Source organism: Molothrus ater, chromosome 6 (genome assembly GCF_012460135.2).
Source record: "Molothrus ater isolate BHLD 08-10-18 breed brown headed cowbird chromosome 6, BPBGC_Mater_1.1, whole genome shotgun sequence".
NCBI lineage: Eukaryota > Metazoa > Chordata > Aves > Passeriformes > Icteridae > Molothrus > Molothrus ater.
Genome location: NC_050483.2, coordinates 23,470,794 through 23,495,571, shown reverse-complemented (window position 1 = coordinate 23,495,571; position 24,778 = coordinate 23,470,794). Strand labels below are relative to the sequence as shown.

General features: G+C 37.7%; 2 protein-coding genes across 3 annotated transcripts in view; one reads left to right on the top strand and one right to left on the bottom strand.

The window, feature by feature from the left end:
- Positions 1 to 17,588, bottom strand: part of MYBPC3 (myosin binding protein C3) — a 59,594-nt gene extending 42,006 nt beyond the window's left edge. Inside the window, exons 1-9 of the mRNA XM_054515223.1 lie at positions 17,536 to 17,588; positions 17,347 to 17,406; positions 8,207 to 8,473; positions 6,127 to 6,222; positions 5,809 to 5,895; positions 5,520 to 5,668; positions 4,475 to 4,592; positions 3,094 to 3,142; positions 1,859 to 1,903 (exon numbers count right to left, since the gene is read on the bottom strand). Coding sequence (XP_054371198.1) covers positions 1,859 to 1,903; positions 3,094 to 3,142; positions 4,475 to 4,592; positions 5,520 to 5,668; positions 5,809 to 5,895; positions 6,127 to 6,222; positions 8,207 to 8,473; positions 17,347 to 17,371 — 836 coding nt within the window. The 5' untranslated portion in view covers positions 17,372 to 17,406; positions 17,536 to 17,588. The remainder of the gene's footprint in view (positions 1 to 1,858; positions 1,904 to 3,093; positions 3,143 to 4,474; positions 4,593 to 5,519; positions 5,669 to 5,808; positions 5,896 to 6,126; positions 6,223 to 8,206; positions 8,474 to 17,346; positions 17,407 to 17,535) is intronic.
- SLC39A13 (solute carrier family 39 member 13) overlaps positions 1 to 24,778 on the top strand; it is a 150,245-nt gene that overhangs the window by 52,452 nt on the left and 73,015 nt on the right. For both annotated transcript variants that reach the window (XM_036383302.2, XM_036383301.2), the window contains one exon: positions 24,571 to 24,747. The gene's annotated coding sequence lies outside the window, so the exon portion shown is untranslated. The remainder of the gene's footprint in view (positions 1 to 24,570; positions 24,748 to 24,778) is intronic.

The following is a 24,778-nucleotide window of genomic DNA, read 5'->3' as shown; positions in this document are numbered from 1 at the left end:
GTAATTTTTTCTTGAGGCTGTTTGTGTTACCAGAATTCATTACACTGAAAAAAAAGTGTCACATCATCTGTGCCTGGGAGAGCTGAAGGAGGAATTCTGTGATCTGTCTTTCAGTTCAATATACCTTTGCTCAACAAGCATCATGACAAGCAATGTTGTGGGGAGTTGGTCTGGGAAAACAAGAAGCACCAGGCAGGAGTTTTTTGATGTGTCGTTCTGCCCATTGCACATGGTGAACTCAGATGGAATGCACAATGTTATTTTTGGTGTTCTGAATCCAGTGGGTTTTAGCTGTGCTTCTGAACATTTGTAATACTGACCTACTCTGGAAACAGCATAAAGTCACTACAATCACTTCTTTAGATTTAATTCCTAAAAAAAGGTCTTCTTTGCATTCAGACAGGATTTAGAAAGCCCAAATGTATTTTCTTCATCTCAGCCAGTCTACTATCATCAATGACCAGCTGCTCTTTAACATCTCTGTTGTCTTGAGTGAAAGAATCTGGTGACTCCACCTCACAGCATTAATATTCTTCCAGAAGCAACACCTTGCATTTAATTATTGTTTCATAAGCAGAATTTTTTCGTTCCAGTTGTACTGGTGGTAGTTGTAGACCATAATGCTGCCTCTGTCCACACACAGTCCTAGTTGCTTCAGAAAAAAACAGTCCATCTACAGAATGCAAATCGAAGTGTTGGGAAAACTCAGTATTGCAGGAACAAGAATTTTTAGAAATAAGAAAACAGCCTCAACAGAAAAATGATGGGCATTTTAACAGTACTATTAAAAAAATGAAACAGATAAAGTACAAAGTTCTTGTGCTGCTGGACAATACAAGGTTAAAGAACAATTCAGAGTTGGTGTAATTTGAAATATGCTGTGAGAAGAGATCTTTTCTTTAAGAAAATACTGGCTTTACATCTTGGATTACTTTCAGAATAGTACAGTACTGGAAAGGATAATTTCCTGGGTATAAGGCTCAAACAGAGAAGTGTGGTTTTGGCCCTACTTTCACAAGAATTTCTGTGTTTGCAGGCATAAAATGTACATAAAAATAACTGTGGTAATCCCAAATTTGGAAAGGATTTCCTGTGATCAAATATTCAGTAAAACAGGTCTACAGCTAGCAGAATAACTATTCACCTTATTGTTTCACAAGTGGTAGTTAAAGTTTCAGGAAAGACCAGCAATCAAGGTTTAGCTTTTTTGAAGAATAAGACCCTAATAATTGCTTTAACATGCATATAGTCAAATCTAATCTCAGAACTCCAGTTCTTGCTATAGTAGAAAACATTAGGAGCAAAAGGCATGGAGTGAAAAATTTAACGATGATATGATAAGGAGTGTGCTAGGAAACAACAGATTTTCAGTTGTGTTGATACAATTCTGTGAGCAACAGCAATTTTAGTCAAAATGTGCTCAGTAGAGAGGAAAACATGTAAAACAGAGAGGGCAGACATGCATATAATTTAAAGTTGCTTTTTTTCTTCTGATAAGGGTGAGAAGATGTCACTTGCCAAACACATGCATGTTTTCTCTAGATGAATCTGCCTCTCACTGAACTACCAAGCTACTCTTTTCTTTATCTGTTTTTATCTATCCTTTTATATTATGTTTTATCTTTTTAATTTTTCTTTTTTTTTGTCTTACATTACTTCATATTCATATGTATTAATCTCATATAAATACTACACATTATAAACAGTGATTTATTTGAAATTTAAGCTGCATCGTAATTCTTTGGGCCTGTTTTTTTCGTTTTTTTTTGTTTTTTTTGTTTTTTTTTTTTTTTCCTAAGCAGAGAGAGACAGTTCATTGTAAGACTCAACTTTGTCTGCTGACACAGTCAGTGACTACCTGAGAAAGGCTGAAGTCATCCGTCTCCCCCCTCCTGCTAGGCTCCTGAGCGAGGGTATCAAAGACAAAGCTTCAGATTTAAACAGTTCAGTTCAAAATCTGGCTTCATTCTTACAGGAGAAACTGACAATCTGAACAGCCTGAAGCTGCTCACACTGCACTCCCTTCGAACTGATTTGTAATTCTTTTAATTGTGCTAAAAAGAGGAGAAATTCTCACTGCAGTGAAATAACACAATGCACTTAGGCACTGAGTGGCCCCCATTTTACAGTGAGGCTGGTGAGCTACCTACAGATGGACTCTACAACTGTAGACAAATTCTACTAGCCTTGTTTAATTCTTTGTGGTAAATCTTAGAAAAATTCTCATAGAAAAATAGGACTTATAGAGAAATACTCAGAGTTGCCACAGATGATTTGTGTCCTTTAGAGAAATAGATGTCAAAATATTCTTGGTCTAGTAACTTTTCAAAAATACATATAAAAACTAAAATAGAAACTTATTTATTATTGCATGAAGGAAAAAGGGAGCACATATTAATGTCTAACACTAGAAAAAATCCAACCAATTTTGTGAATCTTACTAATAGAAGGGAATATTATTCCATTAGGAGAGACATCAGAAAGTATTAAAGATGGGGGGAGATTGGCCTTTTCAACACCAGTCTTTAATATCTAAGACTACATATACCTGAGTTTTCACCACTCACAGTGTCATTGTCTTCATTCAACTAATATAGGTATAGAACATGAAAAAAGATACAATCAAAATGCTTGCAGGAATGTTATCAGTCATATGCTGCTTACAGAGCTCACACCAAACTCCACTCTCCTTGTTTGGCAAATGCAAATGTTTGTACCAAGATACATGTAAGCCAGACAAAATCAAGACCAACATCACACAGTATCTTTTCCATCTCTGTTGGTCTATATCTGGAATGCTCTTTACAGGCCTGGAAAAAAGGTGCTGAAGTTCTTGTTGCAATTATACACATTATGGATTGCCTAATTGAAGGCAAGCATGATTATTACACTAGTACAAAGTCCAAACTCTCTTAGGTGATTTCCAGGAGTTGTATAGTATTTTAATAGAAGAAATATATTCTTAGTAGACATCTCTATCTTTGTGTTTGTTTGTCCAACAGCTTTGCTTTTAGCTAGATTTATCTGGGAAAGTGATGAATTCCACAAGGATGCGTAGCCTGATCTAGACAGGTTTCTGCTGTGCATACTCACGTGCGGCGGAAGGCAGCTCGGATGTCCAAGTCTCCACTTACAGGTGCTTCTGATGTGACAAAAAGTAATGAAGAGAAATGGGAAAGCAAGTCAACAAAATGTAAAAATAAGCTGCTATTTTTAAAAGTTTTCCTTTGCTGACATTTTTAGAAAGAAATTCTTATATTGTAAATTGTGATTAATTGCATATTGAAAGATTAACACATCATCTTTAAGCATGTAACCTTCACTAATTAGCTTTCAACATCCAGTGGTTTTTTGATAACTTATTTCTGTCTCATGTTTCATAATAACCTGGAGCCTGATGGACTATCTTATCTCTTGCTTGTCAGTTCTCCTGCTGCAAAATTTAAATTTCAATAGTTTCTTCACAGAGTATTTAAACCCTAATGAGAATATGACTGGACATCAACTGAATACTATTATTAATAATAAATTATAATCTATCCTCTGACAGCAGAGATAATTCCTGGAACTATGTAGAGAGGTACAGAAACCTAATTGAGGATGTTGTATGGAGAGAATTTTATTACATTGTTGGTATAAATTGGTATGCTGCTACTGCTGGGAGCAAAATGGTTCTCAGTTGCTGCTCCTAAGTCTTATGAGTCCTATCTATTGAAACTACAAAAATTAACACTGCTGATCAAATAACTTAATAAACCTTTGTCATTAGGTTCAGTGGTAGCTGGACAGAAGTTAATATTGCAGCCCTTTCAATAGAATTGCTGAAACCAGAAATGGTCCAAACATTCAGTTCTTTCAGTCAGTCCATGCTTATACTCTTTTACTTAAACTTTTCCAGAGTCAAGGCCAAATTGATGTTGAAATGTACTTCCTTTTTAATTTTATAAACTTTTCAGTATAGCACTTGTGAGGGTGGCACCACTCATTAAGTAAAATGAGTCATCTGCTCTTAAAGCAATTTTATCTCACAAGGTGCTTCTGGACGAGTTGAATTTATTTATATAGGAAGGAAAAAGGAATTGACAATAGTGTCACATGTCTAAATCTATCTTTTTCAAATATCCATTTTTAGTACTGAACTTTTGCCAAAATAAGAATGAACTTATCTTCTATTCTAGTGAAATTGAACTTGATGAAAGAATTAATCTGAAATCAGAATAAAGCCAGAGAAAAGGTGGGCAGTTTTACATCTTTGTGTGTGCTTTCTTTAAGAGCATCACAGTTCTGACCAGAGTGACAACCAAGTGGTATTTCTAATGATCTCAATCCCATTCTCCTCTCTAGATCTTCAGGTCTATACTTCAGATTTGTGCTTGTCTAGTGATCATAATGTACCAGAAAGAATTGTTGGTGCACAGGGAAAAAAAATACAGGGGCAGGAAGAAAAAAAAGAGATGGAAGGAATTCACCTTACCATTGACTGTCAGGCTGAAATTAGAGCTATCAAACTTGTCCTTGGTAGACACCTCACATCTGTACCCTCCTGCAAAAGTCATGTTTGCTTCTATGATTTCCATTTCAAAGGTGTACACCTAGAAGAGACACCAATGATACAATAATTAAGTTAGAAAATGAAATGGTGAAACCTGAGAGAGGGAATACATGGAGAGAAATAGACAAAGGATGAACTATGTCTGTGTGTTCCTTTTAGAACTAAGAACCTCATGAGTGTCCAACTCATTACTGTAACAAAAAATTATCCATAATCCCCAATTCAGTAGAAACAGTTGAAGAGTGCTGTCAGTACAGGTATTCTTGAGGATAAAAAGGTGTATTAGCAAACTGTGCTGGGGCATACACTAATTCCACGTGCACTGGAAACAGGAATAATGCTTTCATTAAGCAGTTTTAGCCTCTTCCCAGAACGTTTGCAGAAGATGCCAAAATTCAGGGAAAGGAGTGGCTCATGTGAGCCAGTCTGTCCAGTTCCCTCCAGGAGAGGGTGGTAGTGATTCATGTACCGCAAGGAAGCAAAGTCGTGGTACAGACTCGTGTTCCTCCTCAGGTACCTTTGGACAAATTTCTGGTAAAAAATGTGTCTTACTCAGCTTCTTAAAGCAGTCTAGACAATGCAAGAAAGCAATGAATTCCAGCACTAATAGCAGAATGATTGACCTATTCAGACCAAGATAGACTATGCTTAAATAGCTGTCTGATTGTTTTCTCTTAAATATACCAAGTTTCTTGAAGGAAGATGAAGGGAATCCTGCAGTAGAAAGTGCAAAACTACTCCCCCAGTCCTCCAGCTGTTTTCTCATTTCAGCACAGATAAGGTTTGCAAGAGTATGTAGAGTTTGTCTCTTGTCTGTGTGGTCAAAACACAGACTTCTGTGGATAAGAATAGCCTTGTGTGTTGCTTTGGCTACCTTAACATCAAACCAGTCCTATTTTAGTTTCTATTTTCCTCAGATTAAAGATTAGTACCTAGAAGACTGAGAACTCTATTCTGCCAATTGTACCTTGGTATTTCGATCATAACTGTCATGTAGCTGGAGATGTTTCCCCACTTTGCTTCCCAGGTCCATCCACTTTCCTTTGAACCATTTCACTGATGGCTTCTTCAGCAGGCTCTCACCTGCTACTTTGGCAGTGAATGTGATGTTTCCACCTTGTTGGAGAAGTAGGTTAAAGTAAGATTATGAATTATGTTTATCTGTTGTATCACTGCTGTCACCCTGTACTTAAGAGCTAATGATAGTCAAGCAACAGGTGCAGTTTACAAACTTCACTTGGCCAACGTGCACTCACCAACAGTAACTTCTCCATCCTGTGGTCGTGCCACAAAGAGCCCAATGGGGTCCAGAGGTTCTTCTGGGTGTGTCTCAGCAGATAAAACTGAAATAAATATCATAATTACTATTTAGATTTTTTTTTTGGCATCAGACTATATATGAACTACTTAAATATTTTAAAAATTTCTCAGTAGATTTCTTCTGCCTCTGAGATTCCTTATTCTTTATGATCTGCTTTCACCTCCTGTCTCTATCTCACATTAAGGAGTCCCTGTGGATGTTCTTCCCTTCTGCTAATAAACCAGACTTGATGTCAATGTTAATTCTCTATTACCTTCTGTCTTTTGGCTGCCTTCTGCTGGTGGAGCAGGTGACTCTGAGGCAGCTGGGGCTGGAGCAGCTTCTGCAGGAGTGACTGCCTCACTCTTTTCTGGAAATGAATGTAAGCCAAGATTAGAGAAATTCTATTTCCTCTTTCTTTTTGAAGAAATTTTGCAAAAGAACAGCCTTTAATATATTTTAGGAAATGCAGAGAAATTAGCTGTTGTTTCCTAGAGCTTAGAGGATGTGCTGGAAGCAGAAGGGGCTCACTGAAGCTGGATGATGAGGCTTTTTCTTCTGATGAGCTCAGAAAAAACTGATGCCTGGTTTTTAAAATTCTATAGTCTTGATGTGTAGAAACTTATCAGATGATGAATAATGCTGTTATTTGTTGCAAACGTCAGTAAACTAAAGTAACTACCAAAGCAGATGGACAAACAAACACAAAGATGTCAATTTCTAAACAGAAAAAGTAATGAAAAACGATGTAATTAATATATTTGTAAACAGTTTGCTTATTCAGGAGATTTTGTTTAATGATGCTGTTGGAATGTAATGTTACAAAGCCTGTTGTTGTGGGCAGCTTGGAAAAAGCTCTAGACAGTGCTAGTAAGCAATGTGGAGAAAGTATTTTAAAAATCCATCCATAATGTAATAATCCCTGGTTTATGGAAGTTTGTATCCTCTCAATTAAACCATGACCTCAGAGACAAATTTAGGCAAATGCATTTGGCACAATGGAGAAGACAGAATTGTCTGAAAATGGAGTAGGAGTGAGCAACTGGAGCAGATGGAGGGAGGTAGAATTTCTTGAAATAGATCAGTTGCAGGAAGATATTTTTTCTCTGTAGGTAGTGGAGCTGCTTCCAAATAATAATGGACAATCCAGTTACTCTGTGACATTACATACTCCATTATGCTCCATAGCATTATTTGCAAGTATTCTGCCTATAGCAGCCTCTGCATGGAACTAACCTGAAAGACAATGAGGAAAATATGATGAGTACAATATGGCCCAGTTTGCTTTCAGGATGAGATAGTCAGCAGGACCATATTTCTGCATGCTCTGACAGCTGTCAAGTTGTCCTAATCCATACCAGGATTTTCCCTTACACATAATCTGTCATGCCCTGTCTTTGCATATGGAACAGGACATCTTGAAGCATGTTAAATTTTCCTCCATTTATTTTCAGCTGACCAGAAGGTGTCACAAGGTCCCATCATGTTGCTAGAACAAGCAGTGATAGCAAAGAAAAGGAAGTGATATAAGCAATCTGAGTTTGAGGCTTTTCACCATGTTGAAAAGCAAAAAGTCAAACACCAGAAGTGGTAAATGGATACAATTTTGGAGGGGAAAAAGGGATCTGGAAGGTCAAAATGTTTCAAAAAATGAGTGATTTCATCTATCCTAAGCATCTTCAGATACTTTTTAATGAGAAAATTCCAGGGAGTTTGACTCTTTAAATTTATTCCCAGGAAAAGCCTGGGAAAGTTTTTGAAACTTCCACATAACTGGTCTTTTAATGTGTACAAAGGTAGTAATAATGGGAGGTACACAATAATACAAAGGTTACTCTTCATATTCCAGCTCCTTTTGAAATACGCATTTTTGGTAGCAGGAGATTTTGAGACAATTTTGGGGAATGTATGAGCTTCTAGAAACACTACAGTATTACTTGTGTTTTGTCAATTGCTACAGTTTTGTATTTAAATTAAATAATATAAGAAAATTCCAGTCCTAAGATCAGGCATCTCAGTTTAGTTCAGGGTGAGGGTTAGTTTAGCTTTGCTTTGCTTTTCAGTAGTTAAGTGTAAAAGCTTGACAGAATTCTGAAGATGTACATTGACATTTCCCTTATGATCTCTCTGTGGACTTCTGACACCTGGAAAGAGTGTCTTAGCCACTGGAAATGTATTCCTCAGCTTAATAGGAATTTGCAGCTTCAAATAGTTGGGCAAAACAGATGTATTGCTGGTAGAGAAATTTTACAGTGTTAAAATAGGATAATTTCCATGGGCTTTATCTGTGAAGGTTGCATGTGGGACTGGAAATACTGATTAAACCAGAGGAAATTGCATAGGAAATTATGTACCTGGTTCCTTGACCTTGAGTTCAAATTTGACCTTGGAACTTCCAGCTATTACAGCATATGTCACATCATCTTCTTTTCCTACATTATTGATTGTCAGTGAATGCTTGTTGCCTTCTGTCTTGATGACATATTTTTCACTTTCAGTAATTTCTGTGCCAGCTCGCTGCCATTTCACCTTGATGCCAGATTTTTCTGTCTCTGCTTCAAACACAGCTGTGTTTCCGGCTGTCACCTCTGTTGTCTTTGGCTTCTTGGTAAATGCAGAAACTAAAAAAAGAGAGAGGGCTCACTAAAATCTGTTTTGCCATTGTGGCATATCTGGTGTAGTCAGCTGTTGTGGCTGCAGCAGCTGTCTCCTTTCTCTCCCATCTGCCCATGCAAGTTATAAATTACAACACTTTCCCCAGAGAAGCTGTGGAATTGTCTTTGAGTTTATCAGGTTTTGTCTCTCACTGGGATGTCTTAGCTCCTCCACGTTGTCATGAAATAAAGTGAAATGGAGAGCAAAATCGCCTCACTTTCTGTCTTCCTCTTTCTTTTTCCCCATATTGAGCTCTGGTTTTTCATAAGTGAATGTTTTGGTTGACAACCAGATAGCATGGAATATATTCTTACATATTTAGCTGTCTACATTAATTTGCCATGCACTTTCATCTAGAATTATTAATTTTGTCCTAACAGCTGCTTAATACAGTTGTTACAGAGGATCAGGATCTGTTCTTCAGCAACACTGCAGTTAGTGTGTCCTAATAGACTGCAAGGAATTAATGGTTCATCTTTAGTCCTTCTGTTTTGACTGATGAAGGCTTTAGTGGAAAGGAATTCACATTCCTATGATGACCCTTTCATTCCAGCTATAAGGATATAAATTGTTGTTTGTATTATAATTTCATTCCAGCTATAAGGATATAAATTGTTGTTTGTATTCAGAAGTTTACCTCAGAATTAAAAGTTGAAGTACTTGCCTACATGACACTCTACAACAATTACTTTCAAGGTGTAGATTAAAATATTTCCTCAATGTGTCAACACTTGGGAAGCTTATAAGGAGAATTAATGACATTATTAATATATAGGGTGAACAAGTGTAAACCAAATGATGTTTTACTTCATATGCAATCAAAGTAGCACACCAGATAGAGAACTGTAAACAAATAATGTATCATGATTTTGATCCATGGGGATCCCAATCTCTCTCAAGACTAGGTTTTAGTAAAGTAACTTGTTTTACTAATTTCTTTAACCTGATTTATTTATTTATTTATATTTCTTCATCTTTATTTTGAATCAAGTTTTTCATTTCATGTTCGTGTTTTTTGTCTTAATGAAATCTGTTATCATTTGCTAATTGCTATGAGCTATGTTGATGTGTAAAAATACCAGCAATTAACATTCTGATTCATACACTGCATGTTTTTTTGTGCATCATTCTGTCATCTTTCTATTGACTCACCCCTGTATAACTACATTTTAAAAAATACTAGTCATTTCATCACATCTAATTTTATCAGTCACCTCTGTGGCAAATTGTCTATGGCTCTACTCCTCTGGCAGTCTCAGGAACTCTTCCATACAACACAACAACGGTTATAATTAGCTTTGAACTTTTAGTTCTGCTTTATAAAAATGAAAGAAACATGGCATGAAAATGTTTTAAAAGAAAAAGCTTATATTCATGTTCAAACAGGTGCTTAAGTTCATGTAAATGGTATATTATTAAAAATACCATCTATTATTTTTATAAAATCTCTGCTCCTGTAGCATGTCTTCAGACTGCATAATTTACTTGACCTTAGTGGAGTTACATCTGCAAAGATTTAATCTGATGGCCTTTGGTCTTTAGCCATAACACAATTCATGCTTCTTGCATTGTTTTACAAAGGATTTGAACCTTCTTAAGCATGAGGTAAAATATGAACTACAAACACTTTTAGAATTTAGTAAAGATTGAATTTTGCTTTTCTTGATTATATAAAAACCAAAATTACATATTTTCAATTTCTTTTTCTTCCCCCTCCTCCCCCCCCCCCATTTTATATTTCTGATGAAAACATAGTTTTAGTTTTCAATGAGCCTAGGAAAGCCTTGAAAAATCTCCTGTTTTATTCTTCTGCATGGTTTCCTTCCCTGTTAAAAGTGTGGAAAATTTCCCCTGGGAGTGGAATGTTCCTGCATGTTTATAATTGAGGTTTCTTCTAATCTGGTGCAATAGTTCCTTAAAAATTTAGTGCTTTGTAGAATACAGGACTTTGTACTGTAGTGTCCTACAGCGTGCTGCCTGTTACCAGCTGCACACCTTTAGATACCGTCCTGCACTTCTGTAAATAACACAGCAGGGTGTGCATTGGTGCAGTGTATCCTGAATAATTGCAGGAGAGTTACTGTACACAGCAGGCTGGGCATGCAGGATTCCAAAGACCTGTGAAGGTGGCCAGGCTGCTGCACAGTGGGGAGACAGGTCAGTTCTGGGAGCCACTCACTGCTGGCTGGCTGGCTCCTATGATTCTACAGACAAAGCAGCAAAGAGGCATGTTTTCAGTCTTTGAGTGCTATTATCATCACTCTTCTATTTAAGCACAAAAGAATCTATAAATATATTAATTACCTAACAGCAAAGTGATTTGTAAAGGTTCCAGCCTACAGTGTCGGGGTTTCATGACATGCATACTTGGAAGTAACTCTGTGATCTGCTGCACACCCTGTAAAGTGATTAGGTTTCTTACATTTGCTCTGTAGATGACTCAACAAGAACAAAATTGTTGGTGAGAACACAGTGAGAAATCTCTACCACTACATAACATTTCTGGCTTTTAGGAAATCTAAACACATGTGCAGAAGTTTATATGTAAGGCTCCTTTTATTCCCTCCCATCTTTCCTGCCAAAAGACACTTTAGTTCCAACTTAAAATTATTGTGAATATTTCTGGAATTGGAAAAGCCCAAAATCTCCCATGAGAATGGAGGCCTTCAAGAACAGCTGCTGTGTACCCACTTTTTCACTGGTAAAGGAGACTCAAGTTTTAAATGAGTATTTTTCCTGTACTTGCAATTCAGTCAGGGGCAGTGTCCAGAGTGGCTTCTCTCTATCCAGCTTTTCTTTCACCTTTCACTGCTCTTTTTGCAAAGGAAAACTAAAGATGTAGGGCTGGAGATTTTACAGGAAATTACTTTGCTGCAGAAGAGAGATTGCTGAAGAAGCATCTGAAGAGAATACCGTATTTTTTCCTTTTGGGGAAGAAAAGGGGCTGCTTAAGAGGTTAAAGAGTTCAGTTATTCCCCGTCCCTTCATTGTGGCTGCTACTTTAAGTAACGTGTAAATAAATCCAAGTTGACCAGAGGTTTTTTCTCATGCAGTTACACCAATGTAATTCAGGTAATTCCTCACTAGGAATACTCCTAAACACCACCACCCAAAACTTCTGGTCTGTCCTGAGAACCACACTTCTGCCTGCTTTTATCAGAAACACATTCCCCATCTCACAATCTCTCTCTCACTACAATGTTTCGCTTCTACCCAGATACACCCCTCTGAGTTCTATATATTCATCCCATACTCTAAACACTCTTGAATATGACCACCACCATGAGGCTGTGGAAAACCCAGCGACTGTGACACGTCTTGTGTGATGCTGTGGAATGTGTCTGTCAGCCACTGACAGATCTCAGCGCTGTCCTGTGTTTATCCAGGCTCCAGGTGCCCATGAGTTAGGAGCCATAGGCCTGGGGCACCTGATGTCCTCTGCTGCTCACTGTGTTAACTCTCTGATTCCTGGTATGTTCTAACCCAGCCACACAGGGGGAGAGAAAAGTGACATTAGCACTAACACGCCATGGCACTTCTGGAGAGATCAGAGAGCCACGTGAGTTACCAGGGCTGATGAAGACAGAAAGTGTTGAATGGTGCTCTGTATGTTTATTGGGGATAGAGTTGGTGTTGCTGTGGGGATTTAATGAAGGGAGAGAAGAGGGATGTGAAGCTAATAAAAGAAAATGAGCCTAGGGCCACTTTGCACGAACCCATTTTTCAACACTTCACCTCTCATAACCCAGGCCTTCCTAGTCACTTCTAGCTTCCATAATGCAAACACACTCACATAATTTCTGAGTAACATAAACCAGCAGATTTTACCCCAGGCAGAAGAGGAAACAGCTGTATGTGGTCTGCAGTTATCTTGCAGAAACTTTTTGGTGGTTAAGGCTGAAGCTACCAGAACTTGTATCCTCTAAAACTCTTGAAACACCTGAAGATGTAACATGAGCCATACACTGTATATGTTACACAAGTTTCAGCTTAACTGGTCAGTAATAAAAACCTCTGTTTGAGATCTGTGATCAGATTGCATTTTTAAAATTTACTGGTAGGTCTTTCAATCACGAGGATGAAGAAAAAAAAATACATTTGCTTTGCGCCAAATTAAACTAGAATAAAATAATTTGAGTTCCAAAACTAATTTTCTGTAATAGTCACCTAAATAAAATAACAGAATTAGTATTCTGCCTTCATTCTGCTGCCATTTATTAAATCTTGATACTAGCACCTTCATGCTTTCTCCTTTACTTTCTGACCTGCTTTGAAGCAATATCCTTCTAACATCCATCATCAAACAAGTTTACTACTATGATTCAAGTCTTTTTCATACTCTCCTATGCAAACCCCAAGAAATGGCTAAGCTACCACCAGGGTTTCTATCTATTGCACTAATAATTGTTTCCTTTGCTCTCTTGTTGAGCTATCGATCTATTTACTGGGCTTTTATTTTATGAGTGTTTTCAGGCAGAGAACGTTTTTCTGTTGTCTTTGTACAGCATTAAATTGTTAGTAGGTAGCTGCTAAGTACTGTTGTATCTCTAATAAGAATAAAAATGAGTATTAGAACCTAGAAAAGCCATTCTTATTTCGTTATTGTCAGAAAAAATGGGGGTAAGGTATATAGTATAATAATGTTCAAATTACCAAAATAATTTCATTTGCCAGCAACATTCCCTAAATAATCTGGCTTAGAGTCACAAGCATCAGCTGAAAACCTATTCCTGAAATACTAGAATTTCAAAGTATGTGTGAACCAACTGAAATGAAAGTGAGCAAGAAATGTGTTTTCTACACAGAGTGGTAGAGGAGAATATGTGTTAGATGACATTTTCAGATTATATTTCTGCCTTTCTGTAATAAAACCTGTTAAAGGTATAAATTCTTGAGGAGAATCTAATGTATCTGGTTGAATGCAGCTGCTAGAAACTACAACAGAAATTTGTGATGAGTGAAATTAGACAAAATAATCACAGGTTTCTCCCACAAAGCTGAGTTATCTTATTGCACATTATCTGTATTTGGTGTTAAAATATGTATTGGTCAATATATTTAAATAATATTACAAAAGCAGTGTTAGCTTTTGGAATTCTTTAATTTGTTAAGATGTCATGTTGAAAATTGATCTTTGCTTGCACTTGGCATCTAGTTTTGCTTCTATATCATTTGCTCTTCCATTGAGTTAAAAGCCCAACTGAGGATAAGCAGACTTCAGTAATGGAGCTTGTAAATTCCTTTCTGAGGAACTATATAAAGATGCTGCACGTTCCTCAGTCAGGACCTAAGTGGCTTCTTGCAATTACAAGCTTAATCATTCCATGATCCAGAAGCTATTGAAAGACTCAATCTTATCATTCCTTGCCTACTTCAGCAGCTGAGATTGCAAATTCCTGCAGCATGAGCAACGGGCGAGGAATAGTTTCACTAATCAGTCACCTCTCTCTCTATGCATCCATCACACTTGCTGTAAAAGGGGGATAATAATGTTCAGCTTGGTTTGAATCTTAACTTGCACAAGAGGAAACTGTCTGTATGAATTTACGGTTTTTTCTGCATTCCTGCAGTGCATAGAAGTTTGTTGCAGTACTTTGTTCTGCTAGGTGCTTGCAAATGTGAAAGAATGATCTCATATTCAAACTAAAATTATGTGGTTTACTCTTAATTATGCAACGACTACTACTACTACTACTATTATTATTATTATTATTATTATTATTATTATTATTATTATTATTGAAGCCTCTGTGTACTTACAAGTTATTTGTAAATTCTTGATGAAATTTCCTAATCAGAACTGCAAAATCTAGACTCCCCAGTCTACAAAATATGTGAGTAAAAGCTGACTGATTTTCAGAGAAGGTGAGTAATATAGACTTCTCCTTTCCCAGCTATAATAAAGCACACACTTCCCATTAAGTCCCATTTATCTACTAAATTTGGTATTTAAAAAGTCAACTATTTCCTCCTAATGTCATAAAATATTTTTAGGGAAATGGTTGGGTTTTTTAAACATTTCTGAATTTTCAGAACAAAAAAATGATAAAAATTTTCCAAATAGTGAGCTTTTGAACAAAGATACACTATGAAATGTTTAAATCAAAGGGAGAAGAACATAAAATTTCTGCCACAGAATCCTGCAAAAAGTGTGCTTTTCAAAGTTTGATGGTTTACTCTAACACTAAAATCTAACAGGTCTTACAAATTCTGTTTCTCTTTTGGATGGTGTAGATTTTTTAGAACGCTAAGACAGTTCTTTTGGCATTCTTGAAATAAGTAGGGAAGTGCTTTGTCCTGAAGTATTTTAGTTGGGCAGTTGAAAATGAAAGAATGTCTGTTGGAAAATCTACTTCACCACACCATTTTAATTTGATGGTTTATTAAATTATTTTTGGGTTTTGGTGGGATTTTTGGGGGGGCTTTGGTGGGTGGCGTTTTTTTGTTTATTTGTTTTTTTTGGGTGTTTTTTCGTTGTTGTTGTTTGTTTCTTTTTACATGTTAAAAGCCCTGTTAAAACAGCAGATATAAGCAGAATATCTCTGATCATTCTTTGACATGAAGAATTTTCTTTAGCCAATACACCAGATGCACAAATTTCAGTAGTACAGACTAGGGACTTCTTTGGGCTCTTCAGTAATCTAGCTATATGGTGTGTGAGGGGCAGGAATTGTGATTTATCCGAGTATGAATTGCCCAATGGTTATTTGGCCCTCCTGAGATGGTGCTCAGCATTATCCCATCTTGAAATGGCTTGAACTGTATAAACAACATGAAATAGAAAACCAAAGGGATTAGTGTCTCCTGGGAGACTGAGAAGATCCTCTCTAAAAGTTGTGGGGCATGTGACTGGTTCTGTCTCGGTCAGAGCGTGTAACAAGAGCTTTTCCTCCCCCTGCTGTGATAATCCCAGTGTTTGGTCTGGTTTGTTCATAAGAACTGTGTAGGACTAGTGATGTTAGACACCTGTTAGATTTCTCTGGAGAAATAAGTTGGGATAGAATTTCTCTTCGCCATTAGCCAGCAAAAGTGGGCATCTTCACAAACAGAGACATTGCCTCTCCCCCACGGAGAATGGAAATGTTAATTTAAAGGCAGTTAAACAATTAGAAATCAGAAGTCATAATGCCAAGGTGTCACTGTCAAATTTTGCCTACTCTGTTGTATTTCTTTTTGTCTGCATTCGCAACAATTAAACATTTAAATAAAACTTAAAAATCATATGCCTTTAAAACCAGAATATGAGTATAATTTTCTCATTTTTGAGGTGATGACTGAAACTTTGCAGCTTATATTTTCAAGTTTTTGTCTATAATTACAGGATCTAATATATATTTCTTTTTTATATACAAATCTACTTTCATTAGAAAAGGCACCCTTATGAATATGAAATGATGTTATATTTGTAATACTGTGTAAGGATTGCTGACACCACTGTTGCTTTAGGGTTATCACACAGAGGGAACACAAAGAATCTTGTTGGAGTTAACCATGCTTTGATGCTTGGCAGGTTGTAAAGGGGGAGTCTCTGGGCGTGTAATTGGTCTGCCTCTGGTAGTGGCTGATTTCAAGTAGTTTGGTCAAATGAAGGTTCTTAGCAAGTTCTCCTTTTGTTATTGTAACAATAGGAGATTGTGTCAGTGGCCAGACTTAGAGGAGACCAATGCCTGCTCAGGCCTTTGCAAAGCACAAAGGTCATTATTAATAAGTCTCCACAGCTGGCACTGGCTGACTCTGGAAACTGCGCATTACTAAAAACACGTGCACCTTGTACTGTACATTCAGGTAGTGGTGATTCTGGATGTTTGCTGGCATCAATGAAGTGACAGCTTGAAAGTGGAGAATCCCAGATTTAGTACAAGTTTCTCCAGGCCTGACTATTGAGCATGTTCACACTTCTCAAACTATCATAAATTCAGCTTTTGTCAGCTTTTTTTTTCCAAACTTGTGGATGCAAAGTGCTCCTGAGGCATCTTCCTCTGCAGGTGTCCTGAAGTTAGCTGCCTCTTCCTTTTCTTCCCAGGCTCTCTTCCTCCTACAAACACCAAATTCATTGCACCTTGCACCCCATTCTAGGCCTCCTCTATGTGGGTAGCATCTGAGTGATTCCTTATTGGAAGATTTTTAATTAAAACATTAATAAATTTGAAATAGTTTCCTGGCATTTTTCTCTGTGGCTCTGTGACCTTGGCTTCCTGAAAAGGACTAGTTATCTTCTGGCTCAAGGGGAAAGGATGAAAGAGGGCAAGGGAAAAGAAATTGCCATGTATTCTTCACAGTGCAATGTTGCCTTTTTTTCCTAGAATTCTATAGTCAGTGGTTAAAAGAAACAGAAAGAATAAACTCTGAACAGGTTCTATTTGCTTTCATTTTCATAGAGATTTCATTCACAATAAATACCATCAAATTTTGCCAATAATACTTCTACAAATTGTCAAGGGGAAAAAAGCCCAAACCCAAAATAAAAGCAGGAGAGATTTGTACTATTTAGCTGTCTAAGAGAGAGACTACAAGCCTTTATTTATTTTTTTTTCAGCGTCCTAAAGGTGACTAGGAAAGGAAATGAGAAATTAAGTGCAAGTGAGAATTAAATGTGTTTCACCTCTATTTTTTCCTCATCCAAAGTCTCTTGAGAAAATTCTGTGGCTGAGGGTTATGAAAGCAGTTAGTGATTTCTCTTCAAGATCACTCAATATCTCTTACATTTATAACTTAATAAATTTTTTTCCCTGTCTATTTATTTTTGCCTTTGAGGCATCTCATTTCTCTAGCATACATAATCTACTCACATTTTCCTGTCAAGCTGTTCCTAGTTTTGTCTGTCAGTTACGATCCTTACCTGTTTTCTTCACCGGCTCTGGCATCTTCCCTTTGTTTCTGGTGGAGCTCCCAGCTGTATCTAGAAAGCAGGGTGTGAGTCACACAGGAATGGGACTGCAGGGCTTTTGAGACCCCCTAAAGCCCCACGGGGTGGAAGCCCCCATCCTGCTCCTCCCCCTTGATCCCCCCCTGTTGTCGGCTACGGCACCTTATCAGCAGCAGGGCACTTGACAGGCTACATCAGCTGGGATAAATATAGCCAGGTTCCAGGAGCCAGGGAGCTCAGGCCACCCAAGGCTGGCTACCACTGATCTGTTGGTATAAACCAGAGCACAATGTGATGCTGCACATGCGTGCAGAGCGTTTCTGGCTCCGGGCATGTATTGCATGGAGAATTCCAACACTGCCATGTTTACAGCACATGCAGCAAGCTAGATCTGATAGTTACATCTCCTGTGTGCTGGTTCCTGCTTACTTTAAGTGTGCATTTGCTTAAATTCTTACCACTTATTTCAGTTTTTGTTTTTGCCCTAATTGGGTCAGAGCTGAACAACCCCTCACAAACTGGTTTTCTTGTTTCTTTTTTAGCTCTTCAACCAAAGATTGTATTTGTAGAACTAACTGTGAACTTTAAGGAAAGAACTTTCTTTTGCAGAGACACTTACACAATACTGACATTTGCAGTCACAAGTAGAAAGCATGACACTACTTAAATAGTTTTAGTCCTCCCTCCCCATCCACCCACTTGATCCACAGCATACGTTTCTTGATAACTAGCAAATTTTTTTTCTTCTTCTTTTAACTATCATTTTAAAAATAGTTACAAGGTTCTGTTTTATGCCACTAGAAGTTTCAATTTTGCTTAATCATATAGAAAAAATCTGAGGGAAAATCTCACTAGAAAATAATTCTTGTATGGCCATTTCATGCTCCAATCATTGCTTCTTATTTATTCCTATATTTAGCAAAATTCATATATGTCAAATATATATATATATTAAGATTTAGCATATTCATATGCATATTATTTAGCATATTCATATATGGCAAAATAGTAACTGTGGACAGTAATTTTTTCTTATCATGATGGTTTATCAATTTTGAGTTTTAAGCTTTACCAGAAAAACTCTGGAGGCCAAACATTGAGCATATTTTAGCCACCACTAGTATTGACAAAATAATTAAAAAAAAAAAGAAAAAAGGTGTGGTTTTCATTTCCCTCCCCAGCTTTACTCTCCTGTAAAAAACCTCATTTTTGAATGATTTAATCTTTTGGCATGGAGTTCAGAATAGACCAGTGTGCAGGCAGGTCATCAGTCACTGTACTCTGTCTTTCACATCTGACTCTCTCAGTAGGCTGATAGCACAAACGTGATCATGCAAGAATCACTGCTGATACTTCTCCTGATTTGGGGCGAAGCACCTCCTCCCCTTCCCTTGAAGCAATTTTTACTGGATGAGTGAGGAAGATGGGCAGGATGTCGCCTGTGTTTATTTTCCATTGCCTGGTTTCTAGTGAAACACAAGTTACCGTGATATGTGTTTGGCTACTATCCTGTGCCTGAGATATTTCACTGGGAGTCAGGAAATTTTGGCTATTTGCTTTGCCTTGAAACCTTTCAAAGGGCTTGGGTCTCACTTCTTCCCCACAATGAAACACAGCTATGAGGATTTAATCTGATGCAGGGAAATGATCCTAACCCAATAAAAAATTTGCAGATTTTGTGACTTTTAGTGTTATTTAAAGTAATATTTCAAATATATTGCTATGTTCAAGACTGGGAAAAATGAATGTTTTGGCTGCTATTACTCATTAGGTTACCAGGTGGCAGCATTGTTGTAATAGTAAACTTTTTCTAGCATTTTCTATATTATATTACATTACATTACATTATATTATTTGACTACTTTTAATAACAAAACTGCTATGCAAATGAAATGTATAATTTCAAGGGCTACCCTGACCCAAAACTATACAGTTGATTGTGATAACTGCTTTCTAGTGCACTGCAACACTAGATAATTGTTTAGCAAGTCTGTGAAGTTTCTCCTGTATTCAAATGAAACTAATGTACAAGAACAGTGACGCAACATGTAATACATGTCTCAGGGCCTGTGCTTAAAAAGTGAGTGAGAGGGAAAATTCTTCCTTGTCAGAAGAATTACTCTGAAATTATTGCTCTGTGCTTCAGACAGTGTCTTTCACCACATAATTCAAAATCAAGTTCAAAAATGACAGAAATTGGTGCCCTGCCGTGACATGCTGCGCGATTTTGGATAACTGCACCATGGCTTATACAGAGAAAACCAAGGATTTATTATTTATAGCCAAAGTTAACAGCACCTCCTCTAAAAAGACTACACAACTTCTTATTAAAAAGCTATGTATTTGGGTGCTTGTGACTCTGCCCAAATTTAGCTATCCAGACAGAAAGTCTATATATTACTTTTCTATTTTGGGCTTCTTTTCCTGGTAGATTCTGTCATGCCATTTAATTTCTTGTCTCTATTTTTGTTTATTTGTTTCTCTGCCTTTTGTTTTGTGTCATGAAATTATCACCTCCTCAGTGGTTCTGCAGTTTCTGAGGACAAGGCAGTAAAATTGCCTCGGTGGCTGCAGATTTACTGGTGGGAATGGTGGGACAGCTGAGGTGGCTCAGTGCAGAGCACAGGTCCAGCAGGACTCATCCACTGAAGTGCTCATAGAATCATGGAATATCCTGAGCTGGAAGGGATCCACAAGGTTCATCAAATCCAGCTCCTGACTTTGCACAGGACAGCTCCAGTGCCCACACCAGGTCCCTGAGGGCATTGTCCAAACATTCCTTGAACTTTGGCAGGCTCCTACTGTGACTTTCCTAGAAGTTCTGTTCTAGTGCCCACCGACCCTCTGGGTGAAGAATCTATTCCCAATATCCAACCTAATCCTCACTGTTTCCTTTGCGTTTTTGAATCACAGAGTGCTGGTGTGTACAGTGCAAAGCCACTTGACCTTAATGACAGAGCCTGAGTTTACAGGGATTTAGGAGATTTGGGTAATGCTTATTTGAGCTTTCCTCTGCACAACCATTTTGTATCCCTACCCTTTGCACTCCATACTTGAGTTCTTTCTGTATATTTGACAGCAGCTTGCTTTTGTTTAAGGGATGTTCTTTTAACTGGCTTCATGCTAAACAACCTGAGTTGCTGCATATTCTAGTCTATGGGGAAAAAGTGCAGTCTCCGTATGCTCAGTGAGAACTTTCTACATTTCATCCTCTGAAGAAGGTTTTTTGGGTCAATGAGGTCCAGTGCAGGGGTCAGCAGAGTTTTCTATGCATTTATGTCAGGGCTAATGTGAGACTTGGACTTAATCCAGACACCTAAAGTAAAAGCAAATAGCCTTTGTGTCCTGTGCTCCAAACATTATCTCCCTCAGGCATATCAAAATAAAGGGGAGAACCAGCAGGATTGGGGGGCAAATAGTTGGAACTTCTGAGAGGGAAGGGATCACACCAATTTGAGTGGGAGTAGGAAATAAAAATGTGTGATTGAAGGGCGTGGATGGGGGGAGAAAATTGTTTTTTCTAGGTAATATGGGAGGGATTTAAAACAGATTCTCAAAGGACAAGAATATTAGATGGGGAGCTGGAATAGAAATGCGAAGGGAAGAGAACTGGTGATAAGACTGAAACTGTAAGAGGATGTGGGATGGAAAAACTATAAATGGCTGAACAAATAATTTGGAACTGAGAGCCATTCACATAAAGAGAAACTGACTGGAGGCATTTGTGAGAAAAGTTGGCCTGAGAGGAAGCAATGAACTAGCTGGGCAAAAGTTGAAAAGGGACATTGAGAATAAAGCAGTTGGAATCTACTAAATATGGAGGCATCTACTGGCTGAATCTAGGTATGGAGAAAAGCTGACCAAAGAGCTGGAAATTGATAGCTCAGGTTAGCAGAGAAAGGAAAGCACAGTGTGGGTGAGTGGGAAAAAAGGGAAGAGGGAATATCTAGAGAAGAAATCTAAAATTATGTTTCTGAAAGCAGACACCCAAAACTCAGAAACGTCGGTAAATCTAAAAGAACCCAAACTGATTTGTATAGGCAAATGCCCAGCTCAGCACCCAAACATTCTTCACTTTGCATAAGGCAGAGGAATCGAAGCATTCTGCACAAAGGCACCAGTGGTCAAAGGGCTCCTTATACCTAAAGAACTGCTGCTCTGCTGCTGGGGAGTTAAAACAGAAGCTCAGAGGGAGCCCTTAAGGCACAGAAACTGCATTCCTTCCTACCACAAAGCCGCTTCCCCAATCCTTTGCATAACCTTGGTCTCCCCAATACCTCCTCCCACCCTTCTTTCTCCTCCTCCACCTCCTGCTAACCCTTATCTGCTCCACCACATCCTCATTCCCCTGCTGTCCATAGACTGCTCTGCTCATTCTCACGTACTGCTTTGACTCCTCAGTAGCAAAAAGTAACACTGTGGGGAACCAAAGGCATGAAGGAGGATGTGGCTGGATGAGTGGAGAGAATGGAAAGAAACACAGAATGGAAAGAAAGTTGCCCTGAAAAACCTGATCTAATGGGCCTGCTTTGAGTAGGGGGTTGGATGGGGTGACCTCCAAACATCCCTTCCAACCCAGGTTCCTCTGTGTGCTGATGTGAGGTGCTCAGCTAAGGCAGACAGGGGTGAGTTGTGAGCGAGGAAATGAGAAAGAATATCTCAGCCTACTGCTGTTTCCATGCTCTCTGGAGGACATTCACATTCCCCAGCTCTTGGAATAGGACTGATTATTTGGTTTATATACAGACCTCTCTAATAGCACAGGCTCAGCTGAGCCAACTGAATTGCAATGTGCAAATTTTTTAAAGAAGAAAGGTGAAATTGGTGAAGTTTTAGCTACTGTCACAGTTTCTTTAAAGAGCAAGCTCTTCATCTACTTAACTGTAATATGTAAGTGGGTTCATAACAGTAGCATTTTTATTACAGGCACTACATGTTTAGTGTTTTAAGTATATGGGTATGCAAAATTATGTAAATCTCATTTGAGTGTTTCTTAGAAGAAGAAAAGGTGGCAAGATAGCAAGGTAACCCACAAAATAAATTAGAAATAAATGCAAAATCTTGGCATTGGTACCACAGTCTGTGTCATACCATAGTCTTTTCTATCTGTAATCCATACATTTTAAATACACAAGTGGGGGATTTCCATTGAGAACATACTGTTCATGGCATTCTCAGAGGAAAACTGCTCATTCTGTTGTCATCAGCAATAAAGTCTTTTCTATGAATTTACAATGTGCAGCTATGGTACAGGGAAAATTTTGAATAACAGTAAAAATACACTGAATTGAACTGTCATGTGATGTATGTACTAGTTATGAAGCTGTCAATATAGTTTGAATTAAGCTCGATGATAATGAAGGGAATTTTGTTGTGTGGAGATCTAAATAAGGGAGGAAAAAAGTAGAAAGAAATGGAAGGAAGTCAAAGAGATTATGTGATACAAATAAACTAAGGCAAAAGGCTTACTGAGGAAAAGAAACCTGGCAATGTACAGAGCCTAAGCCTAAGCCTAAGTTGAATTCACAAGTGAAGACAAACATGGATTGTAAGACTCTGTCAGTGTATGAATCTTGAAATGAGGGTATAGAGATAAAACTTCATGAAGGACGGACACCAAAAACCTCCATCAGATATATTGGGATCTGTGTACATGCGTTTTTTAGGAAGTTTGGAGGACTCAATAAATGTGGGCTTTCAGGCAGAAAATAAATAATAACACCTTCATCTGCAGTTCTGTCTGGTTCAGGTGAGTAGTAGCTTACATCTAGAAATGTCTAAAACTCTCTTTGACTGAGTAGAATTTAAAAATACATGCTACCACTGTAAATTGTTATAAGCATATTATCTGTATAGCCAATGCAATTTTTCTAACTTTGATGCCTCTGATGTACTGCTAGTGGGAGTCTAATATATTGTAAGTGCAGTTTAGTATTTTGAATTTAGCTCACTGATAGTTTCCTGAATAATCTTTCCACAAGAATTGATTAAGAACCACTCAGTGGCTAATAAAGCTGATTTTTAAAGCAGGCTGCAAGGGCCAAATATAAGTTGACTATCCAGTTGGAGTATGAACATTTGCTTTGAAAGAGGATTAATGATCTCTAAGAGCAGTGGGCTGCAAAATGTTCCAATGAACTTGTCCTAATCATGGGTCATCTCTCCAAATAATAACCCCCCGACCTTTTTTGATCCCATCTGCCTGTCTAGTACTTGGCCACCTTCAGAGAAAGCAACTCCTCTGTAATTTTGCAGAACCTGTGATTTAGTCATATTCATGTTGGTATTTTTGTCTAAAACAGCCAAAGAGCTTCTGTGCTTGCATGAGCAGCTGAATGGCAATAATTCAGCTTGCCTAGACTGCCTAGTGTCCTGAGCAGTTGGATTGTGTGGCAGACAAACAGTACTCTGGCAGAGAAGCATCATCATTTGGTCTCTTTCACAGCTGCAACATATGATTATTCACTCTTTATGCCACAGATGAAAAACCTAACCAGAAACAGATGGGGAGCGAATATTTTTAGAAACAGTATTTCAAAGCATTAACAAGAGGAAGAGAAAAAGTTTTCAGCTTTGAAGATAAAATTTTAAACCTTCTTGTTAAAGTATATTCAATATTGCTTTTAAAAATATTTTTTTGCTAATCCTACTATTCCCTCAAGATAACTTTCTCAGAATCTTCAATTTCCATATTTCTTGTGGTCAAAACCAGTGTAAAATGCAAATTCTTTAATTCAAGTATAAGTAGTTGCTCTAAATTAGCATTTTGAAGTAATGCACACACTCAAATAGCTCATTTAAAGGTTCTTGTTGTTTGTTTGAAGGCTTACTTTAATTTTGTATTATTTCTCCAGCATCTAATAAGATTTTATGCAAGACTTGCTAGGGAAATGGAAAAATATGTCTCATAGATCTTAGAAAGCTTTTTGGTAAGCTTGAAATGGCTTTTGTGATATCCTAAGCATCTCCACAATTAACTCATCAGTTGGCTCTTTTCAGTTATCTCAGTTTTCCTGCAAGAGGAAATGATCCTTCTCCTTCAAATTACAGTGTCAGAGAAGGATCAGTTCTGCTTTTGAAGCTGTGTTTGTGATAAAGATATTTTTATGACGAGAGGAATTATTACTCTACTTTTCTTGAATATCCAGTCTGCAAGTCTGATGAGTGAAAATGTCTTTAATCTCTTTTTAATTCCAGATCAGCAGTGCCAAACATCATCAGTACCAAGCAGAGAAGTCCTGAGTTTCTACCTCAGCAAGAAGGAACCTTAATTGTGTCAGTGTTGGGTGCTCTAGTCTTCTGAGAGCTGCCTTCAACAGCTTCCATCCTGAAACTTCAAAATGGATGCAGGTGGAATGATCCAAGTCTAATTTAGTGAGTATTACAGTATTTCCTATAGGAAGTA